Here is a 27,275-nt window from a genome sequence, read left to right on the forward strand (position 1 = left end):
AGCATCAGCCTCAGCCCTATGTGCTTTCTCACAGTTAAGCCTCCATCTCACTTAAATCCTCGCCGCAGCCTTGCTAGTAAGAGTTGGTGGACCCATTTTACAGATGAGGAAACTGAGGCCCAGGGAGAGGAGAGGACACTGCTAGGGGCCTGGAGCGGAGGCAGGTGTAGACCCGGGCCGACTGACCACATACCTGGGACTCTGTCCTCTGCTGGCAATGGAGGTGCACACGCCTTGTTCTGCTTCCCCTCAGGGCCCTGTGTGCAGTGTCTGAGGCCAAGGTCACCCCCACTCCGGTCCCTGATGTCCTCCACCCACTTCTGACTGGAGTTACTCTCCAGGGTCACGTGCTGGCGTGTGAGGCCAGCATGGGTGGATGTCACATGCCTTTCATAATAGTTCCATTGTCTCTGATTTTTATTTATTTATTTTAAATATTTATTTATTTATTTTTTGCCCGTGCCACACGGCATGTAGGATCTTAGTTCCCTGACCAGGGATCGAACCTGGGCCCCCTGCAGTGGAAGCGCAGAGTCTTAACCACTGGACGGCCAGGGAAGTGTCTTTTATCTTTTAAATAAAATCAAAACGGCTAAACCACACCCCAGAATATGCCATTGAGCTTTTCCTGGTACACACCCTTCCCATGCTCTCGTTTGATGGTGGAGCGAGGAAATGGGCAGGGTGAGGGAGGAATGGGACCCAAGGCCCTCCTGAGGCAGGGGTGCAGCTCTTGGCTCCCCGAGTCACAGTCTTTGTTTCCCAGGGGCCCGGGAATCTGGATAGGAAAAAAAAAATGACATCTTTATTTATACTAATTAACATCTCCAGGCTTCAGTGTAGGTGACAAATGGCAGTCATATAGTAGCAGCAGTAGTTGGGCCTTGGTCACCAACAGAAACCGTATGTATCTTCATATCATATTCCTGTTGCCGCAGACACCTCTACCCGTCACGACACGCAAATGACGGTCGTTACGAGGCCCACCGCTCGATCTGGTTATTCATGGCTCTAATCAAGCAGCGTATAGGTGACAGTATCACAGCGTCTTCATCAGTGTGTTCTTAGCCGGACTCGACTGTAAATGGTTTCCTTTTACTCTTACGTAATTGATTCCATTTAAAAACACTCTTCTGGGAAGGGGTCCGTAGGTTTCACCAGATGGCTGACAGGGTCCATGGCAGCAGAAAGGTCAAAGACCCCATTGGGCGTGGGTTCGAGTCCTACCGCTGCCCGGCACCGCCCTGAGAGCATGTGCAGCTGCTTCCCTAGTCTGCATTTCTTATTTGTGCCCTGATCAGAGAGGTGCTTTCTCCCTGTGGGTTGTGGGAGAGTCAGTGATGGTGCTGGACGCTGCCCTGTGCGGGGTCCGTCCGGCTGACCGTTGGGTGTGGCCCTGGGAGCTCTAGCACCCGGATGTGCACGCTCCCTGTCCTGGGGTCCATCCCCCTCTGGGTGGCTTGTCTGTCTGTCCTGTGTCTGTTGCCCTGACACTCCTCACTGGCAGACCTGTGTCTCTCCTAAGAAACGATGTCACTTAAGCTCACGCTGTGTGCCAGCCTCACGACGGCCCACCAGGCGGGTGCGCTTTGCACTCTTATTCTGGAGAGGAGGCAAGTAAGACCCAGAAAGGAGAAGTTGCTGGCTCAGGGTCACACAGCTAGTGGGTGGGTGAGCCCAGATTGCACCTGGGCCTGTCCGGCTCTTGGCCTCCATGCTGGGACCACTGCAGTCCCCGAGCCTGGCCAGTACATAGCCCTCAAATGCTGAATTCAGTGCCCCACACAGTGTTTCATAGCTCAGGGGGAGGGGCAGCGCTCGGTAAATGCAGATCCCTGGGCTCCGTCGGGGAACTTCCAAATCAGAATATTTGGGGGCAGGACCCAGGAATCTGTCTTTTAAGAATTTCAGGTGATTCTGATGCGCGCAGAGGTTTCGAACCACCTTAAAGGGGAGAAATAACAGTGATACAGTAACAAAGCTCTGAGCGCCATCCGCTCACGTTAGCACCCACAGATGAGAAAACTGAGGCACAGAGAAGTTAGGTAACATCGCTGTTTACCTCCCCTGCTCCAACCAAGGCTGCATTGCTGGTAACCACCAGAACCGGACTCCAAGCCCAGTGTGTACAACTCCCACTACAGTGCTCGTCCCACCCCCCAACCTCTACTTCTGGAAGCTTCTAGACAGAGGAATGGAGACAGGTCGTGTGTGTGTGTGTGTGTGTGTGTGTGTGTGTGTGTGTGTGTGTGTTGTGTGGCGTGGGTGAAGGAAGCCCGGGCCTTGCAAGGTCACCCTGGCCTTTTCCTGTTTATACTCTTGATCAGGAGGGGCCCATGTGTTCCCGAACAGGAAGCCCAGAGGGAGGGCTGCACCAGGCGCTGGGGGCAAGGCTGGGACATGGGAGCCAAGAGGCTGAGCTGGTTACTGCCCCAGGGAGCTGCACGACCTTGGACAGGCATCGCCCCCATCCGTGAGTTGGGCAGGGTAGAGGTTTGGGGGTGATGGTTAAAAGCTTGGCCTCTGGCATCAGACCGAGCTGGGTTCCACTTCAGGCTCAGACCGTTCCTATCTGTGTGACCTCGGGCTGCACGCTTCACCTCTCTGAGCCTCAGCTTCCGCCTCTGTCAAACGGGGCTAATAAGCGTGCCTCGCCCTACTCCCCGGGTTGTTAGAGGCAAAATGCACAGCAAAGTGCCAGGCACACACAAGTCTCTGCTTAAATCTTTACTTGGCAACAGGCCAGACACCGGATGATTCTGTGTGCACACATGCATTTCTTTTTCTAAAAAATAGCAAATATTTTCCCGAGTTGTCCATTTTTCTCACCAGAGGCCGGCTGCCTGAGTCCTCCCACTAGGCCTTCTGAGATTGGGCCCAGAACCCGAATATGCACCAGCTTCCACGGACACTCACGACATTTGCATTTTGTGAGTTTGTCCTAGTTCCCCTGAGAGCTCATACAGAGCAGGGGCCTGGCCCGATGGCCTGAGGGACGCATCGAGGTTGCCGCCTGACTTCGTTAATAGTCTCGCTGGAATCCAGCCGTGTGTGTTACTGGATGTGCTGTTTCTGGCTGTTTTCACGGTGCAGAGGCAGAGTGGGTAGCTGTCACAGACCCTCTGACCCACGGGGCCAAAATCATCGGCTTCCTGGCCCTTCACAGAAGTTTGCCAACCCCGCCTCACCGGGCCACTGGCTTCTTCGTCTTCGGGTTCCTTCCAGTCTTCATCCACGTGCTGTGATGACAGTGATCATAATACTCAGTGCTGACGTTTTTGCACGTCCGTGCTGGGCACAATGAAGTTGTGGAATTCCTCATGACTCTATTTGTCCCAAGTGTTACTCCCATTTCTCAGATGGCAACACTGAGGCTTGGAGAGCTGGATTGACGCAGGACACCCAGCCTCTGAGTACAAGAGCCAAGAAGTAACCTCCGCCCTCATCACTCCCTACCCTGAGCTTGTGCCAACAGGGTGCTGAACTGGGCCTCTGAGAGGGAGGCAGGGTGGCACGTGGGGGTCCAGCTTTGATCATTTTAGGTTAAAAAAAAAAATGCAAAGCTCATCAGGAAGGAGAGATCTAGGAGCATGGGCTATGGAGAGAGAGGAAGATTTGGGTTTTCCTTTCACTTCCCTGCTTACCAGCTGTGTGGCCTTGGGCAGGTGAACCTACTTCTCTGAGCCCCAGTAAAGAGATGGTTAATAAGGGGGCTTCCCTGGTGGTGCAGTGGTTGAGAGTCCGCCTACCGATGCAGGGGACACGGGTTCGTGCCCCGGTCCAGGAAGATCCCACATGCCGTGGAGCGGCTGGGCCCGTGAGCCATGGCCGCTGAGCCTGCACATCCGGAGCCTGTGCTCCGCGGCGGGAGAGGCCACAACAGTGAGAGGCCCGCGTACCGCAAAAAAAAAAAAATAAATAAAGATGGTTAATAAGGGAGAGTCAGATGGGATCATGGACAGGGTAGTGAGGACAAAATTCTGTGATATATGTAAAACCCTTAGTTCAGTACCTGGTGCACAGAAAGTGCTTGGTAAGTATGAGCTAATATTTCTAAGGCCGCGCTCCAGCCTGGCTTTTCTTCTTTCCTCTTGAGCCACCCCATGGTGCTTCTTAAGCTCAAGAGGTTCTTGGGAACCTCTTGATCTGCTGAGCTTGGAGAAATCATGCAGAATTGGAAAGTTCAAATGAGTCTGACCCCTTAGGGCATGTCTTCCCCTCCCACGGAGGGCATTACACAATCACAGTCGGGATTATCTGATGTGCTGGTTTCCTGGATCCCCACTAGAACATCGTCTCCGTTAAGGGCAGAGGCCTTGGTGTGCCGCCCTTGAGGTGTTCCAGCATCTACTTCCAAGCATAGTACGTTATCAGTAAACATTCGGGGAATGAATGAATCCGGCCTAAGAGCATCTTGAAGACTGACCAGCCCCCCTCCCCACCCCTTCCTTCCAGTGGTCGTTCAGGGCAGCCCATGGGTCAGTGGGAAGGGAGCGAAGTCCTCTCCCGTCCTCTCCTGCTGCCCCCATTCTATGAGCCACGTGACAGGAGACAAAGGATGTTATTGTTAAGACAGAACCAGATTTGGAAACTGGGTTTCCCTCTTAGTAAGGCACACTTGCTATGTGCCAGGTTCTGTTCTAACACGTTCTAACATTTATACTTCCCAATACTCATATGAGGCTAGTCCCACATTTACACTGGCCACATTTCTAGTGCCCTGGGGCCGTACATGAGCCTCCTAGGAGGTATTGTTGTCATCTCCATTGTACAGAAGGAAACTGAGGCTCAGAGAGGTTAAGTGACTTGCCAAGATCACACAGCCAGTAGCTGGTGGAGTCAGGATTTGATCCCAAGCAGTCTGACCCCCTACTATGGCTGGCATACAATTCAAAAAATACTAGCCATTTTATTATTATATAGATCAAGGTAATATAACAACACCATGTGTTCTTTTTGTTTGTTTTTTTAAAAAATAAATTTATTTATTTATTTATTTTTGGCTGCGTTGGGTTTTTGTTGCTGCGCAGGGGCTTTTCTCTAGTTGCTGCGAGCGGGGGCTACTCTTCGTTGCGGTGCGCGGGCTTCTCATTATGGTGGCTTCTCTTGTTGTGGAGCACGGGCTTTAGGTACGCAGGCTTCAGCAGGTGTGGTTCGCGGGCTCTAGAGCGCAGGCTCAGTAGTTGTGGCTCACGGGCTTAGTTGCTCCGCCGCATGTGGGATCTTCCCAGACCAGGGCTTGAACCCAGGTCTACTGCATTGGCAGGTGGATTCTTAACCACTGCGCCACCAGGGAAGCCCAACACCATGTGTTTTTAGGAGAAAAATATTATCACCTACCACCCCTGTGGCATTTTGAGTCTGTTCTCTTCTCATTTTTCGTACATGGGGTTTGTGTTTGCCGGTTGGTTCGGTTGACTTGGTGGTTTCGCTTTTCAGCACAGTCGTGCTTACCCTGAACCCCCATGGGGCTTTGTCATCCGTAAATTGGAGAACCAAGGCGCCCCCTCCCCCCTCCGCCGTGCCATTGAGTTATTGTGAGGATAAAATGAGGTAGCGGTGTGGAACTCCCTTGGTCAGGTGTTAAATATGCAGTGGTGCTTAATAAATGCTGATGTTCCTCCTGCAAGAAAAGGAGGGCTCAGTGACCCCTCCCCATGCCTCTCATGTGTCTTCCAAGTCTGCGTTGTCCAATAGAACTTTGTGTGAATGATGGGAATATTCTAGATCGGGGCCTGAAAACTTTCTCTATAAATGACCAGATAGTAAATATTTCAGGTTTTGCGGAACACGTAGAATTTTTCTTATTGCTGCTGCTTCCCCCTCCCCCTCCCCCAGCCCCGCCCCGCATCCTCTTCCTCCTCTTTCCCTTAAAAAAAAAAAAATATGTAAAAGTCATTCTTAGCTTGCAGGCCTTACAAAACAGGCTGAGGGGTGGATTTGGCCCAAGGGCCATCATGTGTTGACTCCATCCTAAATCTGCTCTGCCCAGTATGGTAGCCCCCAGGGGGCCACTGGGCTGTTGAATTGTGACCAGTGCCCATGAGGAGCTGGATTTTAAATTTTATTTAATTTTACTTTATTTATTTATTTTTAATTATTTTATTTTATTTTGGCTGCATTGGGTGTTCGTTGCTGTGCACCGGCTTTCTCTGGTTGCGGCGAGCGCGGGCTACTCTTCATTGAGGTGCATGGGCTTCTCATTGCGGTGGCTTCTCTTGTTGTGGAGCATGGGCTCTAGATGCGTGGGCTTCAGTAGTTGTGGCACGTGGGCTCAGTAGTTATGGCTCGCAGGCTCTTGAGTGCAGGCTCAGTAGTTGCGGCGCACGGGCTTAGTTGCTCCGTGGCATGTGGGATCTTCCTGGACCAGGGCTCGAACTCGTGTCCCCTGCATTGGAAGGTGGATTCTTAACCACTGCGCCACCAGGGAGGTCCCCATTTTACTTAATTTAAATTTAAATACTGACCTGTGGCTAAAGCGTCATGTCGGAGTCTTGGCGTTGCAGCTCTGAGTGACTGAAGGCTCTGACAGCCCCGTTTCACCGCCCTGAAAGGGGCCGTGGGAGCTGCCTGCCTGGCAGGCCTCTTGAACTCTCTGGCATTTCAAGGGCCGCCTGAGGGCAGCTGGGCCTGAGCCATCTCGTCTCCGGAAAAGCTTCAAGGGCCCTGGTCCCTAATTGTGTTTGTTGTTGTTATTCCAAGAACCAGGCTTCTCTTCACTGGCCACCCATGTGCCCTGGGAATGCCAAGCCTGTGTATTCTGTAGCTGGGAGGAGGAGGAGGGTCTGGGAACCCTTCTCCTCCTGGGGTTAGATATACTAATCCCTGGTATTTCAGGGAGAGGAAAAAAAACTGTATGGAGGCAAGGAGAGAGCGAATAGGAAGGGAAAGAGGACCCCAAAAATGGTCCTACGCCCAATGTATTTGCATCATGGCACAAATAAAATAATTGCTGAGAGTTTTGAGTATTTGCTATTGTCTTGTTTAAACCTCCCAATAGCCCATTTTACAGCATAGGAAAACCGAGGCTCGGAAGAACAACAATCTACCTAGTCAGGGAATCATCCAACTCCAGAGCTGCATCCTTAAACCCCCCCACCCCACCTCTTGGGCTGGGACTAAGCAGAGGGAAGATGAGCCTCAGACTCTGTGACTCTGTGAAGAGATTTTTGCTCCCAAACCTCAATTCTCACATCTGTAAAATGGGAGAAGGCGAGAATTGGACTAAAAATCTGCCACCCACCCCCTCCCCCAGTAAATGGTAAGGACATAGTAGTGACATGTACACCAAAATCTCCTTGGTTCCACATCAGCCAGGCTTCATGCCAGACCCCATGAGTTCACGGCCCATTCCTTTAATGCAGTGGTTAAGAGCTGGGCGTCAGAGTCTCACAGATGTGGATGGCGATCCTGGTTCCCCGGGTCAGTTGCTCTTCCTCTGGTGTCATTTCCTCACCTGTAAAATTGGGAGTATCGTACTTTCCTCGTTGGGGGATTAAATGGCACAAGGCACTCACAGCAGGCATTTGGTCAGTGTTAGGTGGCAGTGGCGGCACGGCATTGTCCAACTCCAGGGGGCGCCATATTTGTCATAGGCTGGGTACGCAGTGCCCTTTGGAGTTGAGCAGTGCACAGCCTGTTCAACCATACCCAGCAATTCCAGATGGTGATTCGTGGTACAGTGGTGGTGGTTGTTCCTTCTTGTTATATTTACTCTTCCTGAAGCCCAAGGTCCCTGGGCCAAGAAGAAGGGAGAGCCCGGTTGTAAGAGACCCATTACTTCCTAAGGCAGCAGTGCCTTAGCTCAGGTTCTCAGCTGACACCCCTCTGCCTGAGAAGTGGGCCAGTTCACTCCCTGGCTGAGTCAGTGAATTTAGACCCCAGCTTCAACATCTTGGGCGGAGGTGGCCTGTCCCTGCCTTGCCGCTCGTCTCCCAGAGTCACTGTCGGGCACCCTTGGGAAGCCCAGCATCCCCTTCTGCCCCTCCGAGGGGGCCCAGCCCCTCTCCATAGCACCCACCCCTAATGCACCTAATGCAGCGTCTCTTCTGCCTCTGCAGGGCTCAACCCGTGGAGAGTCTTAGCAAGCAGCCACGAGGGCTAGATCCCAGGGATGAGAGTGTCCAGGGGAGGTAAGTGCTTCCCGAAGGTCCCCCAGAGACCCGGCTTCTCCAGGAACAGCCCCCAGCCTCCTGATTGGGCAGCCGAGCAAACTCCCCCAGGCAGCTCTCTCCTCTGTTAGAAATCCAGACAAAGCTGGATCCCAGCAGCGTGGAGAGGGCAGGCCTCTGTTCTTCCTCACCCCTTAGGAAAGTGATTCTCCTGGTGATGGGAGAAGGCTGAGTCCCCGAGCAGGCAGGACTTACCCGGCATTAGTGGGCAGATTCAAGCACGGCCAGAACCCAGCCCTCTGCGTGCCACCTTCCAGCCTCAGTGTTCTTGGCGTGCTTGCTTTGCCCTTCACACAAAAGCTCCCTGAACCTCATAATAGCTCCCTGAGAAAAGCTTCTTATCATCCCCCCTTTTTTTGGAGGAGAAAACAGAAGCTCAGAGAGGCGAAGTCCCTTGTCCGGCTCTCCAGCTGGCAAGTGGCAGGGGCTGGATTTGAACCTGGGGCTGTAAGACTCCAAGTCTGAGGGTCTTAGCCACCATCCTCACTGCCAGGATGCCGGGACACCTCCCTCGACAGGGTCCAACAGGGTGGTGCGGACGGAGGGCAGGCCGGAGTCCCTGGGCTGGGCCCTCTGGCCCTTCCTGGAATGGGCGGAGTCTCTGATTCTGGGTGGTCAGGAGGCCACCTTCTGCTTCGTAGGCTCCCAGCTGCTTTCCCTCTGCCAAGTGGCCCTGCCTTTGCTTCTCAAGCCATCCTCCAGGTCTGTGCAGTCTCCTCCTCACGGCTGACTTGCCCGCTTTGAGCTGTTTTCTCCTGGCGACTGAGATGAGCCCTTTGCTGGGTGCTGTCCAAGGAAAGTGAACAGCTCAGCCTCAGCCTGGTCTGACCCAGGCCTGCCACTCCAGCCATGCCATCCATCTCGGGCAAGTTGCCTCTTCTCTCTGAGCTGCTTGCTGGGCAGGAGGCATCCCTACCCCAGAGGTGGCGGAGAGGATCCCGCTACATGAGGCATGGAATAAGCTTTAGCAGAGGACGTGCTCAGTCAATGTAAAAACACACAACTCACTGCTTTGATTTGAAGTGCTGTAGCCAGATGAACGCTCAGTATTAAGCAAAACTCATGAGTTGATAACGTTAAAAAAAATTCTGTCTATCCCTTCTTCCAGGCCTTTTCCCCTGGTATTTAGTATCCAAGTCACTTCCAACCCCAAACAGAAGCTCGAAGAGTACGTAAACACACACACACACAACACACACACACGCACACACACACACACACACACGGGCAGGCACACTGTGTCTATCCTTTTTGGAAACCACTTTCCCAAATTATCCCCTTTTCTCCCTTTCTCTGCATCCCCCATCGCCATCTGTTCCCCAAAGCTTCAGTCTCTCACTCCCCACCAAGTGTCAGGAAGAAAAGGTGATTGTACTAATTCAAGCTAAAGTGTGATTGACAGTCCCCCAGGGTTTTGACACTGAAATAATAATCGTTGGCAGAATTCTACTCTCAGGTCTCTCTAAGGGGAGAATTTCAGTGAGCATTTAAAGAAGCCGAGAGCTCCATAGAGGGATTTCTGAGGGACTTTGTGTCCTGTCCAGCCTGCTTCCCCGCTGAAAGTAGCCCTGGAATTAGATTTCCCCTGCCAGACATGAATCCAGTGTGCACATTAACTGCCAGCAGTTTCAGCAGCATATGACAGGCTCAGGTTTCTGGGGAGAGGGTCCCCAGCTATTTTCTGATGCTCAGAGAAGCCAGCAACCCCCGGATGAGACTCATCTTTGCTTTGTCAGTTGCTTCTAGAATCCTCACAGCTTCAGCAGCATATGACAGGCTCAGGTTTCTGGGGAGAGGGTCCCCAGCTATTTTCTGATGCTCAGAGAAGCCAGCAACCCCCGGATGAGACTCATCTTTGCTTTGTCAGTTGCTTCTAGAATCCTCACAGCAGCCTTTGAGGTCAGTGGACCCACCCGTCTTTGTAGCTGAGGAAACTGTGGCTTAGATGGAGGAAGTGACTCTCCCGAAGACACATGGCCAGGAAATGCCAGGGCCTCTTAGCAGTTTCGACCCCAGGCCCCGAGGCTGCGTGCTTCTTCAGCTTTGATGTTTATTTTCCACTTGCTATGGCCTGAGGGGCCCCAGGCAGCCCAGGCCCTCGTGGGTGGATTGGTCCAGCTGCCAACCGGGTCCTTTAGTGGTTTCCGGTGAACCTCCCATCCAAAGAAGAAAGCCGCCTCCCACTCCTTTCCCTTCAGACCCTGTCCCATTCGCCAAGCCACCTGAAGCCCCCCGGCATGCTGGGCTCTTTCCTGCCTGTTACTTTGCACTGGCTGTTCCCTTTGCCAGGAACTCCCTTCTCTCTCTTCTCCACCTGGCTGTTCAAAACTTCCCTGTCCACTGCTTAGAACTCGGCACAAGGGCTGCCTCCTACAGGAAACCTTCCCTCACCTACACAGGTCGAACCTGTCACCCCCTCCCTAGTGTGGGTCCACAGTATGAGTAGACTCGGGGGGCTGAGGCTGTGTCTCTTAACTCCATAGCCCAACTCCCGCACACAGTAGGAACTCATGAAATGTCGGGGTAAATGAATAACCAGTCAGTGATCATGGCTAATATTCTTTCAAATGCTCCCAATGTGCCGGGCACATTCTTAAGTTCTTAAAGGGGGTCATTTAATGTTCATAATAGCCCTTTGAGGTGGACACTCTTAGACCCATTTTACAGATGAGGCTCAGAGAAGTGAAGTCTGTTGCGAAAGCTCACACAGCCACACAGGAAATGGCAGAGCTGGGATTTGAACCCAGGTCTGTCTGACTCCTTGAATGCCCAGAGACCTCAGGCCCTCACTTGGATTCTAGAAAGAGGTGAGAGAGGAAACGAAGGTTCTGAAACACAGCGGGGGTGAGGCAGAGAAGGGCTGGGTGGTCGGAGGTGGGCTGTCTGTCCAGCCTCTGGGTCTGCACCTTTAGCGTTGGGCTGAGGTTGCGTAATCAAAGGGCCTTGAGGGTGAATTGGGGAGGAGGATAGATCTGACATTTGAGTGACTAGAGAAGGGGTGGCTGGGCTGGTGGACCCCTACTCTTTGAAACCAGCCCCTACCTAAAGAATTGGCATTGAGGTCTCATCATCTTTATTAGTGACATTTGGGAGGGGTGAGGAGCTAGGCCCAGGGTCATAATTCATGTCCTAAGTCATCCCCTCCCCCTGTTCGCACGTCACCCCCCGAGTCTGAGCATCCCCAAGTCTCCGCAGGACACGGGCAGGAGCCTCCTGACTGACCTCCCCGCCTCCGTTCCCACCCCTGCAGGCCCTCTCCCCAGGGGCTGCCCGTAGAGTAAGTCCAGCTCCTTCCCCATCCCCTGAGGACCCCATCTTCCCCTTCCCTCCCCTCCAGCCCCAGAAGCCTGCTCTCAGGTTCTTGAACACACCAAACCCTCTCTCTCCCATCTTGGGGTTTTGCACTCTCCGTTCCCTCTGCCTGGAGCACCCTTCCCACACATTTTCACACCGCCAGCTCCCTCTCATCCAGGTCTCAGCTTGGACGTCACCTCCTCCTTAACCTCCCTCTTCCTTCCCCTTCTTGATCTCTCTCATGGTGTCCAGCTTATTTCTTTGCAAGCCATTATCACGGTCTGGCGGTAGCTTGTGTACCGTCCACATCCCCCACTCAGTGGTAAGCTCCTTGAGGCCAGAGGCCTGGCTGTCTCGTCCACTGTCCTGTCTCCAGCCTCGAGCAGGTGCCTGAAACCTTTTTATTGCTTCCGAGTGAAGGCTGAACGAACGGACGGCGATTCTGGAAGAAGCCCAGACCAGGATATTTTGCACCTTCTGAAAAGCCTCTCCTGCAGAGACAGACTGTGGCCACTCAGAGCAGACACAGAGCCGGCTGGCCTGGGTCAAAATCATGGACCCTGCCTGGCTTGGCCGCTTTCCAGCTGGACAACGGTGAACAGTCGCTCTGTACCTTGGTTCCCTCCTCGCTGTACCATAATCATTTCCTAGCACTTACTCTGGGCCAGGCCCCGCTCATTGGACCCAAGCACGTTCTGTAAATATTTGTTAAGCATCTACTAGGGGCCAGGCACCGTGCTAGGAGCTGGGGAGACGGCCGTGAACAAAACAGGCAAAACCCCTGTCTTTATCAAACGACTGTGCTGCTGAAATCTGAGGTTCTAGTGCTTTATTATTTTCACATGTCAAAGAATTTCACATAAATGTATTTCTAGAAAGTCCATTTTTGAAAGAATTATTACTCTTTCCATTTATCAGTTGGGGAAACTGAGGCATTGAGTGGTTAAGGAACTGGGCAAGATCTCACAGCTAGGGAGTAGCCAGGAGGGATTTGAACCCAGGCCATCGGGCCCCCTGAGGTAACAGTAGCAGCTACGCTTACGGTTGTTGGAGGATCTCATGAATTAAGATGGATGCAGTGCCCCGCAGCGTTCTGCTCTGCACGTCAGCACCCTCACACTTGCCGCTCTTGGGGTCTGGATGGTAAAGCACCTGCAGCCCGCAGGCCTCCCTGACCGCCCGTGTCCCTCTCTCTCCCCAGATGTGAGCCCGGCGGGGCTCCCGCCCACCTGTCGCTGAAGCGCGCCCCCCGCCCCGGGCCCAGCATGCGCCTGTCGGTGCGGAGGGCACTGCTGGCAGCCGGCTTCGCCCTGGCCCTGGTGCTGGCGGTCCAGCTGGGGCAGCAGGTGCTGGAGTGCCGGGTGGCACTGGGGGGCCCCCGGGGCCCCCGGCGGGCCATGCGGCCGGAGCAGGAGGACCTGGTGATGGTGGGCACGGACCACGTGGAGTACCGCTACGGCAAGGCCATGCCGCTCATCTTCGTGGGGGGCGTGCCCCGGAGTGGCACCACGCTCATGCGTGCGATGCTGGACGCCCACCCCGAGGTGCGCTGCGGGGAGGAGACGCGCATCATCCCCCGCGTGCTGGCCATGCGCCAGGCCTGGTCCAAGTCGGGCCGGGAGAAGCTGCGGCTGGACGAGGCGGGTGTGACAGACGAGGTGCTGGACGCCGCCATGCAGGCCTTCATCCTGGAGGTGATCGCCAAGCACGGAGAGCCAGCCCGCGTCCTCTGCAACAAAGACCCCTTCACGCTCAAGTCCTCTGTCTACCTGTCGCGCCTGTTCCCCAACTCCAAGTTCCTGCTGATGGTGCGGGACGGCCGGGCCTCCGTGCACTCCATGATCACCCGCAAGGTCACCATCGCCGGCTTCGACCTCAGCAGCTACCGTGACTGCCTCGCCAAGTGGAACAAGGCCATTGAGGTGATGTACGCCCAGTGCATGGAAGTGGGCGAGGACAAGTGCCTGCCCGTGTACTACGAGCAGCTGGTACTGCACCCCCGGCGCTCCCTCAAGCTCATCCTCGACTTCCTCGGCATCTCCTGGAGCGACGCCGTCCTGCACCACGAGGACCTCATCGGCAAGCCTGGCGGTGTCTCCCTGTCCAAGTGAGTGGAGCCCCCACCTTCCGCTCAGACCCCTGATCCCGGAGTCAGAGACGCTCAGTGGGAAGGTCGGCTCTGCCCCTCCAAGCTGTGTGGCCTTGAGCAAGTCACTGTGCCTCTCTGAGCCTCCTCTGTTGTACTGGAGAAGATCTGGGAAGAGAGTGGTTAAGAGCACAGCCTTGAACCAGGTCTCCCACCTCATAGCTCTGTGGCATTGAATAAGTCACTCTACCTCTCTGAATTTCGGCTTTATTATCCAAAAGATGGGGCAGTCACTCCTCTCCAAACTGTGAATATGCTTTGTAGTGAGCTGTAGCAGGTAAAGGTTGAGAGTATGGTTTCTGGAACCAGGCTGTCTGGGTTTGAATCCCAGGTCTGCCACTTTTTAGCTGTGTGACCTTGAGCAAGTAATTCTCCCTCTCTGTGCTTTCATTTCCTCATCTGTAGCATAGGGATAGAATCTACCTATGTTCACGTGTGAACATCAAATGGGTTAATACACGTTAGGTGGTTTATTCCCGTTATCATCGTTTCAGTGTTGATCTTGCTTTTATTGGAATACTCATCAGGCTCACCTTCGCTCTCGTTTATTGAGTGTCTGCTGTGTGGCCAGCACTGACTGCAGCCACAAACAATCATTATTCCTTTAATCCCCACAGCCACCTAGAACATAGGAACTGCTCTTATCCCCATTTTACAGATGGAGAAACTGAGTCTCAGGAAAGTTACTGGCCTAAGGCCACACAGCTAGCAAAGGGTGGTGCCAGGATTTGAACGCAGGTCTGTTGGACTCCAGTGCCTGTGTTCTCAAGCCCTCCGTGGCTGGGACCCATCCTCCCTCCCTTTCTGTCCCTCGCTGTCTGCCTTCCTCCTTTGAGGAGGCTGTCCCTTTCCTGAGACAGTGCAGCGCCAGAGTGTGCCGTCCCCATGTCTCCATCCTGGTCGGTTGCAAGCATCTTCAACAGCCCAGTGGAAGGGCGGTCCTTCCTGGGACAACGCCTCCCATTTCTTACATGGCTGGACCCTCCCAGGCTCTGCCCCCAAGAGCTCCTGATCCCTGAGCAGAGCGGGAGGCTCTCAGCAGCTCCTGGCAGCGAAGTGCCCGTGGGCTGGGTACCCCCACCAGTTGGTGCTGGAGCCGGGATTTTTGTAAATCATCATGACAAGACATCAGATGACCAAAGGAATACATCCTGATTGCAGGAAACTGGGAAAATCCATAAAACAGGAAAGAAAACCCACCCATAATCCCAACACCCAGATTTTGATTTGTGGCTTGCTCGTCCTTGATCAGGGTATATTGATAAAACTGGAGTCCTGCTGGTCATGTTCCTGTGTAACCTTTCTTCACCTCGTATCTGGGACGCTTGCCCATGGGCCCCAGCACTCTGCAGTGACATCATTTTGAATGGCTGCATAATATTCCACTACACGATCACCATATTCTATTTAACGTCTATTTTTGGACACTTCGTTTATTGACTCGTATCAAGCCTGGCTCCTATCCAAGTTCTGGGATGTACCTGTGTGATTTCTGTCCTGGGAAGTCCTGGAGACACAAGGGTTGTGGCAAAGGCCAGGTACGTGTTTGATCGTGTCTGGTATGTCCACTGTAAACATCTTTGCAGCAAGCGTTTTGTTATAAAAGGTGAAATCACTGGTTGATTGACCGTTCTGGTTTCATTACTCTAGGAAATGATAACGTATCAGTTTCTGCAAATACTTCATTGAGTACAGTTATCCCTCCCACCTGTCAAAACCAGAAGGTTACTGAGCTGTGGTTCATAGGAAAGGGACAGCTGCCTTCGAGAGCATTAATGATGATTCTTTAGCTAATTTAGATACACTTACTTTCTCCCTCCTGCCATCTTTGCCAGATTTATCACACAGTATTAGACATCGGAGGCCGTGTTCATAGCAGCACTGCTCACAGTAGCCAAGACATGGAAGTGGCCTGTGTCCATCGACAGATGAATGGATAAAGGAGACGTGGCGTATATACGATAGAATGGTACTCAGCCACAAAAAAGAATGAAATAACGCCATTTGCAGCCGCATGGATAGACCTAGAGATTATCATACTAAGTGAAGTAAGTCAGACGGAGAAAGGTAAATACCGTCTGATATCACTTATATGTGGAATCTAAACTATGACACAAATGAACTTAATTCATGAAAAAGAAACAAACTCACAGATGTAGAAAACAAACTTAGGGTTACCAAAGGGGAAAGGGTGTAGGGGAGGGATGGGTTGGGAGTTTGGGATGAATAGATACACACTACTGTATGTAAAATAGGTAAACAACAAGGACCTACAGCATAGCCCAGGTAACTGTATTCAATATCCTGTACTAACCATAATGGAAAAGAATATGAAAAAGAATACACACACACACACACACACACACACACACACACACGTACGTATAACTGAATCACTTTGCTGTATACCAGAAACTAACACAACGTTGTAAATACTTCAATTAAAAAAAAAAAGAGGCAAAAGAAGAACCAAGCTCCTCCTATCCCCTCAGAAAGGAATGGTTACTTGATCCCTGATGTGTCTTGAAAACGGTGAAAATTCTAACAGAATCTGGCTTAGAGTAGCTCACCGAAGGATTTGCAGAAACTGATATGTTATCACTTTCTTGTGTAACGTAGCTGTCAACCAGTGATTTTATCCCTTAGGGCAGAATGGCCTTATGGCCAATTGTGGGGTGAAACTGTTTGCAGTGAAGATGTTTATGGTGAAAATACCTAGAACCGTATTTGTGATTTTTTGACACACTGGCTAGAGCTGAGATTTAAATCCGGGTCTTCAGACTCCAGATCCATGCCCTCCCCACCAGTCCACACCCTCTCCCCTGCCCAGTTCCCCTCACCCCCCCTTCCCATCTTCCTTTTGCTCCATCTGTTTGCTTCTGTTCTTTGTTCCCAAGTTATCTCTTAGTTGGGATGGAATCATCTAGAAATAGGTCCTCGATCCTAGGAGTTCCCCACCCTGTATCCTGTAAAGCCTCTGAACTATAATTGGTAAGATCATCATCATTCACACAGCTTGGTGACCCCGTTGTGTGGGAGAGCAAGGAAGCACATATAAGATGATGACTGTTTCATCCTAACAGCAAAATGAAAACAACGTAAATATCCATCTTTAGGGGAATGGAAAAAGAATGAGGTATTGAGAGAGCGGGGAAGAAGAAAAACCCCACCTACAAACCAGTACTATGTATAGTATATAATTTCTGTTTTTAAATCTGCAAGCAAAACCACAGATTTTCAGTGTGTACATGTGTGGGAGAGACAGAAAGAGAGAGCTAACACTGAGACCTTAAAATGTACCAGATACTCCTTTATTATTAACTCATTTACTCCCCAGAACAGCCCCGTGAGGTAAGTACTATTATGATTCCCATTTTACAGGTGAGGACACTGAGGCTCAGAGAGGTTCAGTCAGTCTCCCAAGGCCACACAGCCAGTGTTGGTAGAGCTGGCATCTGCACCCAGGCAGTCTGGCCCCTGAGTCTGCGCTTAGCCACTCCGTTTTTTAAAGTACAGAAAACAGATTGATAGGGTACGCTTCAGAGTGCTATGGTCAGGTCCCTGTAGGGAGCTGAAGGACTCAGAGTGGTGACCCCAGGCGCTATTCGCCTTACCATTTGTGTCTTAGAATTACTTCTCAAGAACAAAATACTCATCTTAGTCATATAAATAAAAAGTAATTTTTAAAAAGTCAGAGAGGTCAAGGAAGCAGAATTTCAACACCACTGAAGTGGTGTGCATTGTCTAGCCCTTTCTCCCAGCTTCCCACCCCATGCTTTTATCCCCATTGTACAGAGCAGGTATGATGAGGCCATATGACTTGCCCACATTCTTATACTTGATAAGCGCCGAGTGGGCCCTGGGGACCAGTCCCGCCAACCTTTCCTGCTGCCCCAGAGTCCCTGAGCAGGGAGCCCACCTGAGCACCACCTGGGTCTGCCCGTGCCCTGTCCAGCCCGTCCTCTCTCCCCAGGATCGAGCGATCCACAGACCAGGTCATCAAGCCCGTGAACCTGGAAGCTCTCTCCAAGTGGACTGGCCACATCCCTGGAGATGTGTTGAGGGACATGGCCCAGATCGCCCCCATGCTGGCTCGGCTTGGCTATGACCCCTATGCAAACCCGCCCAACTACGGCAACCCCGATCCCATCGTCATCAACAACACACACCGGGTGAGTGCACGTGCACACGGGGAGATGCGTGCTCAGGCTGTGGTGGGGGCGGAGGCTCCAGCTACCCCAGAAAACAGTTTCTTGATTCCTATGCAGCTGGTCTGTTTCTGTCTCAGGGACACGGTGATTCGTACGGCTGCTTGTATTTCCATTTTTGCTTGGGCCACAAGGAAGCTCAAAACCAACTGGTAGCCTGCCTCTCACACTGTATAGCATCTCACGGCAGGCCCATTCATGCACTAATTCCATCCTATTTCTCTACTTTGATTTACCCTTTTCCCCCTGCTTCCCTGGCTGTTTGTTCGTCTGTTTGTAAAGCACTTCAAGTCTCTGTTGAGACTGGGTGTGAATAAATCAACGATGGGTCCCTTTATTGCCCCCATAAGGTTTAATTTTTAATTTTATTTATTTATTTTTGGCCCTGCCTCGAGGCCTGCGGGATCTTAATTCCCCAACCAGGGATTGAAACCGTGCCCCCTGCAGTGGAAGCACAGAGTCTTAACCACTGGACCGCCAGGGAAGTCCCTGACCCCATAAGGTTTAATATTTACTTCTCAGACAAATGTAAGTTTAGGGTGGTTTAAATTACTTTTTAAGTTCTCCTTAGTGTAGGTGGTCAAGGGGAAATGACTTTGAGAAGATGTTTTTGGAGCATAAAAGTAGGCTAATCCTGGGTGTGGGACAGTTACCAAGTCGATATTATTTACATGTCACTGTCACAGCTTCTCCTTCACTCTGGTTGCTGTGTTCTGACTTCCTCAGAGACACGAAGTTAATGAAAATACCTGAAAATGGGACCCACGCCTGAGGAAGAGCCCTCCTACCCCTTATGTCATTGAGACCCAGAGTTTTAATTTAAGCTGAGTTTGGCATTTCTATTTTTCTCATTTTTTAAAAAATTAATTCTAAAGTCCTCTGATTCTACTTTCAGAGAACTACTTTGTGTTTGGTCTGTTGAACTAGAGAAGAAAGGGCACGCACCTTAAATTTATTTATTTAATTTATTTATTTTTGGCTGCATTGGGTCTTCATTGCTGCGCGCAGGCTTCCTCTAGTTGCAGTGAGCAGGGGATACTCTTCTTGCGGTGCACGGGCTTCTCGTTGTGGTGGCTTCTCTCGTTGCGGAGCACGGGCTGTAGGCGCACGGGCTTCAGTAGTTGTGGCACATGGGCTTCAGTAGTTGTGGCTCACGGGCTTAGTTACTCCGCGGCATGTGGGATCTTCCCGGACCAGGGCTCGAACCCGTGTCCTCTGCACTGGCAGGCGGATTCTTTACCACTGCGCCCCCAGGGAAGCCCGCGTTTGGCATTTCCGAGCACATGCTGATTTTAGAAAGCAAACAGTTCTTTTCTTTCTTTCTCTTATTGCCTTATAACTGACTTATTATATTATTGTAGTTTCAGGTGTGTGACAGAACAATTTGGTATTTGTGCACCTGGCAAAACGATCACTACGATTTGAGTCTAGTCACCCACTGCCTGTCACTGTGCAAATTTACAACATATGCAGTACAATATGACCGACTATAATCACCGTGCTGTACATTACAGCCCTGTGGCTTGTGGCTTGTTTATTTTATATTATCTCGACCCCCTTCACCCATTTCACCTCCCCCCCCAACCCAACAGTTCTTGTATTGAATCAGAAAGGGAGAGAGTCATTACTCTTTATTCTCCTTTAATTCTTCAGTGGACTCAAGGAGAAAGACTCCATTTGATGCCAACAAGTCCTTAACATGTGCAAGCTTTCTTTCTTTCTCTCTCTCTCTCTCTCTCTCTCTCTCTTTTTCTATTTTTTGGCCACGCCGTGCACCATGTGGGATCTTAGTTCCCTGATCAGGGCTCGAACCCGTGTCGCCTGCATTGGAAGTGCGGAGTCTTAACCACTGGACCACCAGGGAATTCCTGCAAGCTTTCTTTTTAACGGAGAGAATTTACTAACACTGAGCGTAGGCGGCTCTGCCCTTGTCCTTGAAATGCAAGCCCATCTGTAGGTCTCATTACTTCCTCTTGCCCTGAAATCAGTTGATTTTGTAAACATCTACTTGTGGAAATACTCAGGGATCCAAGGTAGATACCCAGAGTGCATGGAGAGTGTAGGTGTTGGCAACCTGGATGTGGCTTATTTTTATGATTTTATTATTTTTGTTTTAAATATTTATTATTAATTTTAATGTTTACTATTTAATAATAGTTATCATTCTTTAAACTGTACTTAGGTGCTTTATATACTTTCCTGTATATATGCTATATTTCATAATAAAAAATTCATTAACGGGATTAGGGACTTCCCTGGTGGCGCAGTGGTTAAGAATCCACCTGCCAATGCAGGGGACACAGGCTTGAGCCCTGGTCCGGGAAGATCCCAAATGCTGCAGAGCAACTAAGCCCGTGCGCCACAACTACTGAAGCCTGCGCGCCTAGAGCACGTGCTCCACGACAAGAGAAGCCACCGCAATGAGGAGCCCGCGCACTGGAACGAAGAGAAGCCCCCTGCTCACTGCAACTAGAGAAAGCCCGCGCGCAGCAATGAAGACCCAACACAGCCAAAAATAAATAAATAAATATATTATTTTTTAAAATTCATTAACGGGATTAAAAAAGCAGCAGCAACTGGTGATGACCTTGAAATCCAGCCCCCAAATGCTTCTCAGAAGGGGTGGCTGGGGCAGGATGAGGGCATCAGAGAAAGCTGGCCTCTCCTTACCTGCTTTTTTAGCCAGGGGCCCAGCTCCTCTGAAGTCCCTCTAAAAGGCAGAGGCCCCTGGCAGGTCCTATACTATGGGTCAGAAGCTCCCAGAGCAAGGCCTGACCTTGGGTGTTGTATAAAAAAAATTCTGATGAGCAGTGATGGGTAGGAACAGCTGTTTGGAGCTCTGTTGTTTATTTAAAACAGAAGATGTCTCTGGGTTTCTTCCAAAGAAGTTTACTCCCCAAAGAAAAACTCTGTTTTCTACTAACTTATTTAATGACACAAGTGTTAAGAGAACCACAATTCCCTGATTCACTTATTCTCATCCCTAACTGTGAATTTTTGTGACAAATACACTTGTACTACTGAGAAGAAATATTTTGACACTTCATCTATCTATGCAAGTAGAGAATTGATAGGGTCACTTTCAAAAGTGATTTTTTGCATTTCAAGTTTCTGGCTTAAATACCCAACGGTGCAGATTTTTACATTTGTAAGAACTAAATTTGGTTTAAAAAAAGCCAAAAACTTGCTCTAGTTTTGTGACCCTGTGTACTTTTAAAATAAAATCAAGAAAGTGAAAAAAGGAAAAACAAAAACAAAACAAAAGAGCTTTACTCCTTGGGGGTTCCACAAGTTTTAGCAAGTGCCACACACCTTATTTAGTCTTTACAGTGGTTTTGCTGTAACTACAAAGATAAGTCCCCTCGTTGAAAGCCACAAGGGTGTGCGTGTGTGTGTGTGTGTGTGTGTGTGTGTGTGTGTGTGTGTGTACTGAAGGCACAGAATGTTCCTGTATTGGATCCTAGGCAGTACACTCAGTTCTGAAGTGATCCCAGTGCTAATGAAACTGTCTGTACCTGTGCTGTTCATTGTAGCCACTAGGCTTGTGTGGCCAGTGAAATGTGATGAGTCCAAATTGAAAGCTGCCGTGTAAGTGTGAAACATACACTGGATTTTGAGGTCCTCGTACCCCCAAAAAGCATGTAAAACTTCTCCTTAATCATTTTTATATTGATTACATAGGGAAGGAAAACTTTTCCCTTTTTCCCTTCTAGGTTCTTTGGCTGGTCTGATAATGAAATTGATATAAGACAGATTAATAGGAGACAAAACAAATTTAATATCGTACATACAGGGGCTCGTAAAAATAGGAGATTCATAAGAAGGGGCCAAAGCAGGCATCTTTCATACCTTTTAGACGAAGAAAGAATACATTTGTGAAGTACTGATAAGACAAAGACATCTGGGCTTGGGGTAGTAAATTACTGAAGAAGTAACAAGGTTTGTGTACACAGCCCTTTTGGCCCTGATTTCTCCATCTCTGGTGATAAGGATGGCTCTCTACCTCCTGTTGCGGGGAGGGTACCTTTCACCTGGGAGATTTATTCCCTGCTCTCAAGGGCACAAAGGAGGGTCAGAGTGTCTTGGCACCGGCTGTTTCTTAAATAACTTTAATTCAAAATAATGAATATGCCAAAATGGTAGATTTGGGGGCGACCTGCCCTGAACCCCATCAATTACATGTTGAGGTATTAATATTTTAGCTATATCAGGTTAAATAAAAAATACCACTAGAGGGAATTCCCTGTGGGTCCAGTGGTTAGGACTCCATGCTTTCACTGCTGAGGGTCCAGGTTCCATCCCTGGTTGGGGAACTGAGATCCCACAAGCTGCGCGGTGTGGCCAAAAAAAAAAAAAAACCCACTAGAATTAATTTCACCTGTTTCACTTTTTTTTTTTTAATGTGGCTACTAGAAAATTTTAAATTACAGACTAGGTTCCCATTATATTCTATTGGACAGTGCTGGTCTATCCAGTGCCTTGTATTTCGAGAGATAGTGGAAAGGCCTGGAATTTTCTGGTTCCCACCTCAGGGCCTTTGTCCTGTCTGTGCCCTCTGGCTGGAATGCTTCTCCTTCAGAGCGTAGCCTGGCAGGATTTCCTTGTCACTCAGGTCTCAGCACAAAGGCCATGCGTTCCAAGGGGCCCTTTCTGACCACCCATTCAGAAGAAGCCCCCTGGGCACTCCTAATCACATACTTTCCTTGTAGTACTTCCCATGGTTTGATATGTTCTTGTTTAATTGTGTTTGTTGTCACCTGTGGATTGTCTGGCCCTCCCCACTCCAGAACGGAAGCTCCAGGAGGATGGGACTTCCAATTGTCTGGGCAGTGTTGTAATGGCCCCCAACCCCCTCCCCACCCCCGAGCTTAGAATAATGCCAGAATAAGAGGAGCTTATTAATACATGTTTGTTGGATGGATACATGGATGAGCAGGTGGATAAGTGGATGGGTGGGTTGGGTGGATGGATGGATAGGTGTGTAGATGGGTGGGTAGGTGGACGGGAGGGTAGATGGGAGGCGTGGATGGGAGGGTGGATGGGGGGGTTGTGGGTGGATGGAGAGGTAGATGGATGGGAGGGTGGATGGATGGGTACCCGGATGGATGGGTGGGTGTGCAAATGATGGACTAAATTTTATTTTTTGATCATTTCTACAAGAGCGATAATTTTTTCTTTCCTAGGTCTTGAAAGGGGACTATAAAACACCAGCCAATCTGAAAGGCTATCTTCAGGTCAGAAACCCCAGGGGGAATTCTGCGTCACCACTAGCTTCCTCTGTGCCCTTGAACACTTCACTTCTCTCATATGGTTGATGGTTTGTCCATCAGAAAATTGGATGGGGGTGGGATTCCGGTCAGAGGCTCTCAAGTGTCTGATCCACCTGGAGCGACATCTCAGTAGCCCTTCAGCCTGAGCCCCTTCCTTGTCCCCTGGCTTGAAAGCAGTTGGAGGAACTTAGTGGGGACTTGCTGTCAAACCTTCTGCCTCTAGCCTTAAATTCAGCTTCATTTAAAGTGGCAGTTCCTGGGCTTCCCTGGAGGTCCAGTGGTTAAGATTCCGTGTTTTCACTGCAGGGGTGTGGGTTTGATCCCTGGTCAGGGAAGTTCCGTGTGCCACACCGTGTGGCCAAAATAAAAAAGTATGAAGTGGCAGTTCCCAGCCCAGCACAAAAATTTCATCAGTCTACCAAAAAATGAGGGTCATGTGATGCAGGTATGTGTACAAATGTAGACATAATACAGTCCTGTGTCCCTGGCCTCCCATGCATCCTGGGCGTGTCCATGGAGGCTGTCCCTGAATCTTGTCAAGAAGAACCGCTCCCAGGACTGACGTAGCATCCTCCTTTTGGTGCCAAAGTGCTCCTTTTTAAATGAAGGGTGGTGATGCTACAATCAGTAGTTTCAGTTTGTGTGTGTGTTTTATTTAACTTGGCCAGGAAAGGGTGGGGTCACCCTATGCTAATCCCCAGTTTAATCATCAAACTCACAAGACTCTGATGGGTCGGGCAATGAGATTTTGGTCCTTTGGGGATGAGTCCACACTCCCTTTGTGGGAATCAGAAACCCATCTCTTGCCACTGTGAAAAAATATTGCCAGAATTAATCGGCACTAATCTGTTATTTGTTTTAGCCCAAAGAGGATGTAACAAGAACAACAAACAGAAGTGGGGTAAGGGGAATTAGCCACAGTCTGAAACTCTTTTCATTTTTACATACAGTCTTTTTTTTTGCCCACCTGGATATCCATTTTTATGTTCCTTGCAATTCCATTGTATGAGCTGCTTTGTTTTACTTTCTTACTGTTTTTCCATCTTGGGGGGTCTCACGTGGCCATTTCGGATGGCTACATAGTTTTCTCTGGAATCCATTATGTGCCACCAATTACTTAACTGTTGCCCTATGTAATTTTTGCAATATTTTGCAATATTTCAAATGATGTCACACACCTATCATCCTGATTTTCCCTCTCTTCTGTGGGGTGAGGGCGGGGGGGGCCTCTATGGAATTGTTCCCTTCGAATACAATTTTTTTATATAAATTTATTTATTTTTGGTTGCATTGGGTTTTCATTGCTGCGCATGGGCTTTCTCTAGTTGCAGCGAGCAGGGGCTACTCTTCGTTGCGGTGTGCGGGCTTCTCATTGCGGTGGCTTCTCTTGTTGCGGAGCACGGGCTCTAGGCTCACAGGCTTCAGTAGTTGTGGCACACGGGCTCCGTAGAGTTGTGGCTCACGGGCTGTAGAGCGCATGCTCAGTAGTTGTGGCACGCAGGCTTAGTTGCTCCGCGGCATGTGGGATCCTCCCAGACTAGGGCTCAAACCGGTGTCTCCTGCATTGGCAGGTGGATTCTTAACCACTGCACCACCAGGGAAGTCCCCAGATACATTTTTAAGGAGTGGAATCAGAGGATGGAAGCGTCTTTTTTTTTTGGCCGTGCGGCATGTGGGATCTTGGTCCCTGGACCAGGGATCATACCCGTGCCCCTTGCCGTGGAATCGTGGATTCTTAACCACCGGACCGCCGGGGAATTCCCCATGGGAGGGTCTTTTTTGAGACTCTTGAACTACAAGGTTAAAATTGCTTTACAGAAGAGTTGGACCCGTTTACACTCTCCTGCACTGTGTGGCGTATTCAAGCTGGCCTGGGACTATTTTTTGCTCTCTTAGGAGCAAAATGTAGAGAAATAGCATGTGCTCTGTCATCGTGAGCAGTCCCACCCTCTGGAGAGCTGACCCACAAATTACGTCAAACCCCTACTTTCTGCCCTTTTCTCCTCCACTGTCCCCCACTGTGCACGTGATCTCCTGCAGGATATTGCAAAACTTGGAAACAATCTTAGGACAACAGTTGAGTAATGGTGGTGTGTACATTGTATAGAATATTATGTAGCCATCCAAAAATGGTAATCGTGAAACCCCAAAAATAGGAAGATAGGAAGCAAGCAAAACAAAGCTGCTCACACGTTAGAATGGCAACTCATGCAAAAATGTATATTCAATCCCTAAACTCCAAACACCCTCTCCTTTCCAGGGCTTTGCTAATCCCTCTGCTGGGAATGCTTTTCTACCCACATCCGTGCATGGCCGGCTTCGTTTTCATCTTTTAGCTCTTTGCTTATGGGGTGTTTTCCAACACCAACAACTAATTCTCTGATTATCTGGACACCAACTAGGTGTTGCGTAATTCAGTTCAATTCTGACACTGATTTCCGGAGATAGCCTCTGACCCCACAGGTTAAGGGCCCAGTCCCACAAAACTGCCCCCACTTCAGATGCCCAGGCTGCGTACCTTTCTGCCCAGCCAACTACACATTTGCGGGGTCCCCGTGCCCCACCCCCGCTCAGGTTTGATAATTCACTAGAACAACACACAGGACTCAGGAAAACACTTTACTTCCTAGATCACCAGCTTATCATAAAGGCTGTAACTCAGGAACAGCCCAGTGGAAGAGATGTGTAGGGCGAGGTATGGGGGAAGGGGCGTGGAGCTCCCATGCCCTCTCTGGGTGCACCACCCTCCCGGCACCTCCCTGTGATCGCCCACCCCGACTCCCTGAACCCTATCACTTATGGATTTTTACAGAGGTTTCATTAAGTAGGCATGGTTGATTAAATCATTGGCTGTTGGTTATTAACCTCCAGCCTCCTCCCTTCCCCAGAGGCTGGGGTGGAGGGCGCTGAAATTTCCAGTCCTTTAATCATGCCTTAGCCTTTTTGGTAACCAAGCCCACATCCTGAAGCCAGGGGCCCCCAGCCATCAGTCATCTCATTTGCATACAAAAGATGCTTCTTCTCACTAGGGAGATTCCAAGGGTTCTAGGAGCTTGGTGCCAGGAACCCAAGGGCAAACACATGTAGGTTTTTCATTACACTCCACCTTAAATGTCATCCCCCTGTAGTGGCCTCTCCGAACCACTTTATCTGAAGGAGCCCCAATACCAGTCACTCATATCAGCCCATTGTATTGCCTGGACTTAATAGTGTCTTACGGATATGTTTGTTGAGCAGGCTCTCCCCACTAGAATGTGAGCTGGGTGGGGATAGGATAGGGTCTATCATGTTCACAGTAGCCCCAGCACCCGGCACATAGTAGGTGTACGGTAGCTACTCGGTGAGGGAGTGTGCCCAATTCAGTGATGCTGAGGGCTGAACCTCAGGGCAGTGAGGCCCTGGTGCCACCGCTTGGCTGTGACCCTTCCTCTGTGTGTTGTCTTCCTCCAGGTGAACCAGAATAGCACCTCTTCCCACCTAGGAAGCTCATGATTTCCAGGTAAGCCTGCGGACTTTGCCGGGACCTTCCGACACTTCTGAGCCCAGGAATCACTTTTCTGAAAAGCTTGTCCTTCCTGAGCCTCCCTGGGGAGGAGTGGCCACCAAGGTGGGCTGACCCAGCCCCATCAGGAGGTTTCCCTGGCCCCAGCCTCGGGAGCTACTTATAGAATCAAGGCTTAGTCTCCTAGCTCTGGATCAGGGGTGTGGGCAGGGATCAATGCTGAACCAGCCAGAAAAAGGTTTATCTGGCATTGGGGAGGGGGTACAGAGGACAGGTGTGATGGGGGGATTCTAGAACCATTTTGCACAGAATGCTGTCTGCCAACCCAGCTTCTATAAACAGCATCAGGTTGGCCCAAAGCAATTAATGTTGTAATAATAGTCGCAAGGAGTTCTGGTCTAAGAATAACCCCTACTGCACTGGGCTGAGTGCTCTTCCTGTGTTACTCCTTTAACCCTCAGCATCCCTGGGAGGCAGGTGACATGACTGTCCCATTTTATGGAGGAGAAAACCAAAGCCCAGAGAAGGGCGTTGACTGGCCTAAGGCCACAGGGCCACCAGAAGTCATCTCCCCCAGAGTTTGCTTTTAACAAACGATTTTAAGTGCATATTTACCCATCCATGTTTTGCCAGGGGGCAGGGAAACAGGTTCTGAACTTGGGAAGTCAAAGATTTCAGGACTCA

General features: G+C 50.3%; 1 protein-coding gene across 7 annotated transcripts in view; it reads left to right on the plus strand.

Annotated features, from left to right (window-relative positions):
* The window catches only part of TPST2 (tyrosylprotein sulfotransferase 2), a 56,669-nt gene that overhangs the window by 27,983 nt on the left and 1,411 nt on the right, over positions 1-27,275 (plus strand). Inside the window, exons 1-7 of one of the 7 annotated variants that reach the window (XM_032653820.1) lie at positions 2,361-2,473; positions 8,061-8,132; positions 12,667-13,572; positions 17,585-17,783; positions 23,003-23,053; positions 23,952-23,990; positions 26,540-26,588. In XM_032653820.1, the coding sequence (XP_032509711.1) occupies positions 12,731-13,572; positions 17,585-17,783; positions 23,003-23,053; positions 23,952-23,990; positions 26,540-26,581 (1,173 nt within the window). In that variant the 5' untranslated portion in view covers positions 2,361-2,473; positions 8,061-8,132; positions 12,667-12,730 and the 3' untranslated portion in view covers positions 26,582-26,588. Of the gene's footprint in view, positions 1-2,360; positions 2,474-5,915; positions 6,188-8,060; positions 8,133-12,666; positions 13,573-17,584; positions 17,784-23,002; positions 23,054-23,951; positions 23,991-26,539; positions 26,589-27,275 lie in introns of those variants that run through there. The other 6 variants (XM_032653824.1, XM_032653823.1, XM_032653821.1 and 3 more) reach the window with 6 other exon arrangements.

This window comes from Phocoena sinus, chromosome 14 (genome assembly GCF_008692025.1).
Source record: "Phocoena sinus isolate mPhoSin1 chromosome 14, mPhoSin1.pri, whole genome shotgun sequence".
NCBI classification, from domain to species: domain Eukaryota; kingdom Metazoa; phylum Chordata; class Mammalia; order Artiodactyla; family Phocoenidae; genus Phocoena; species Phocoena sinus.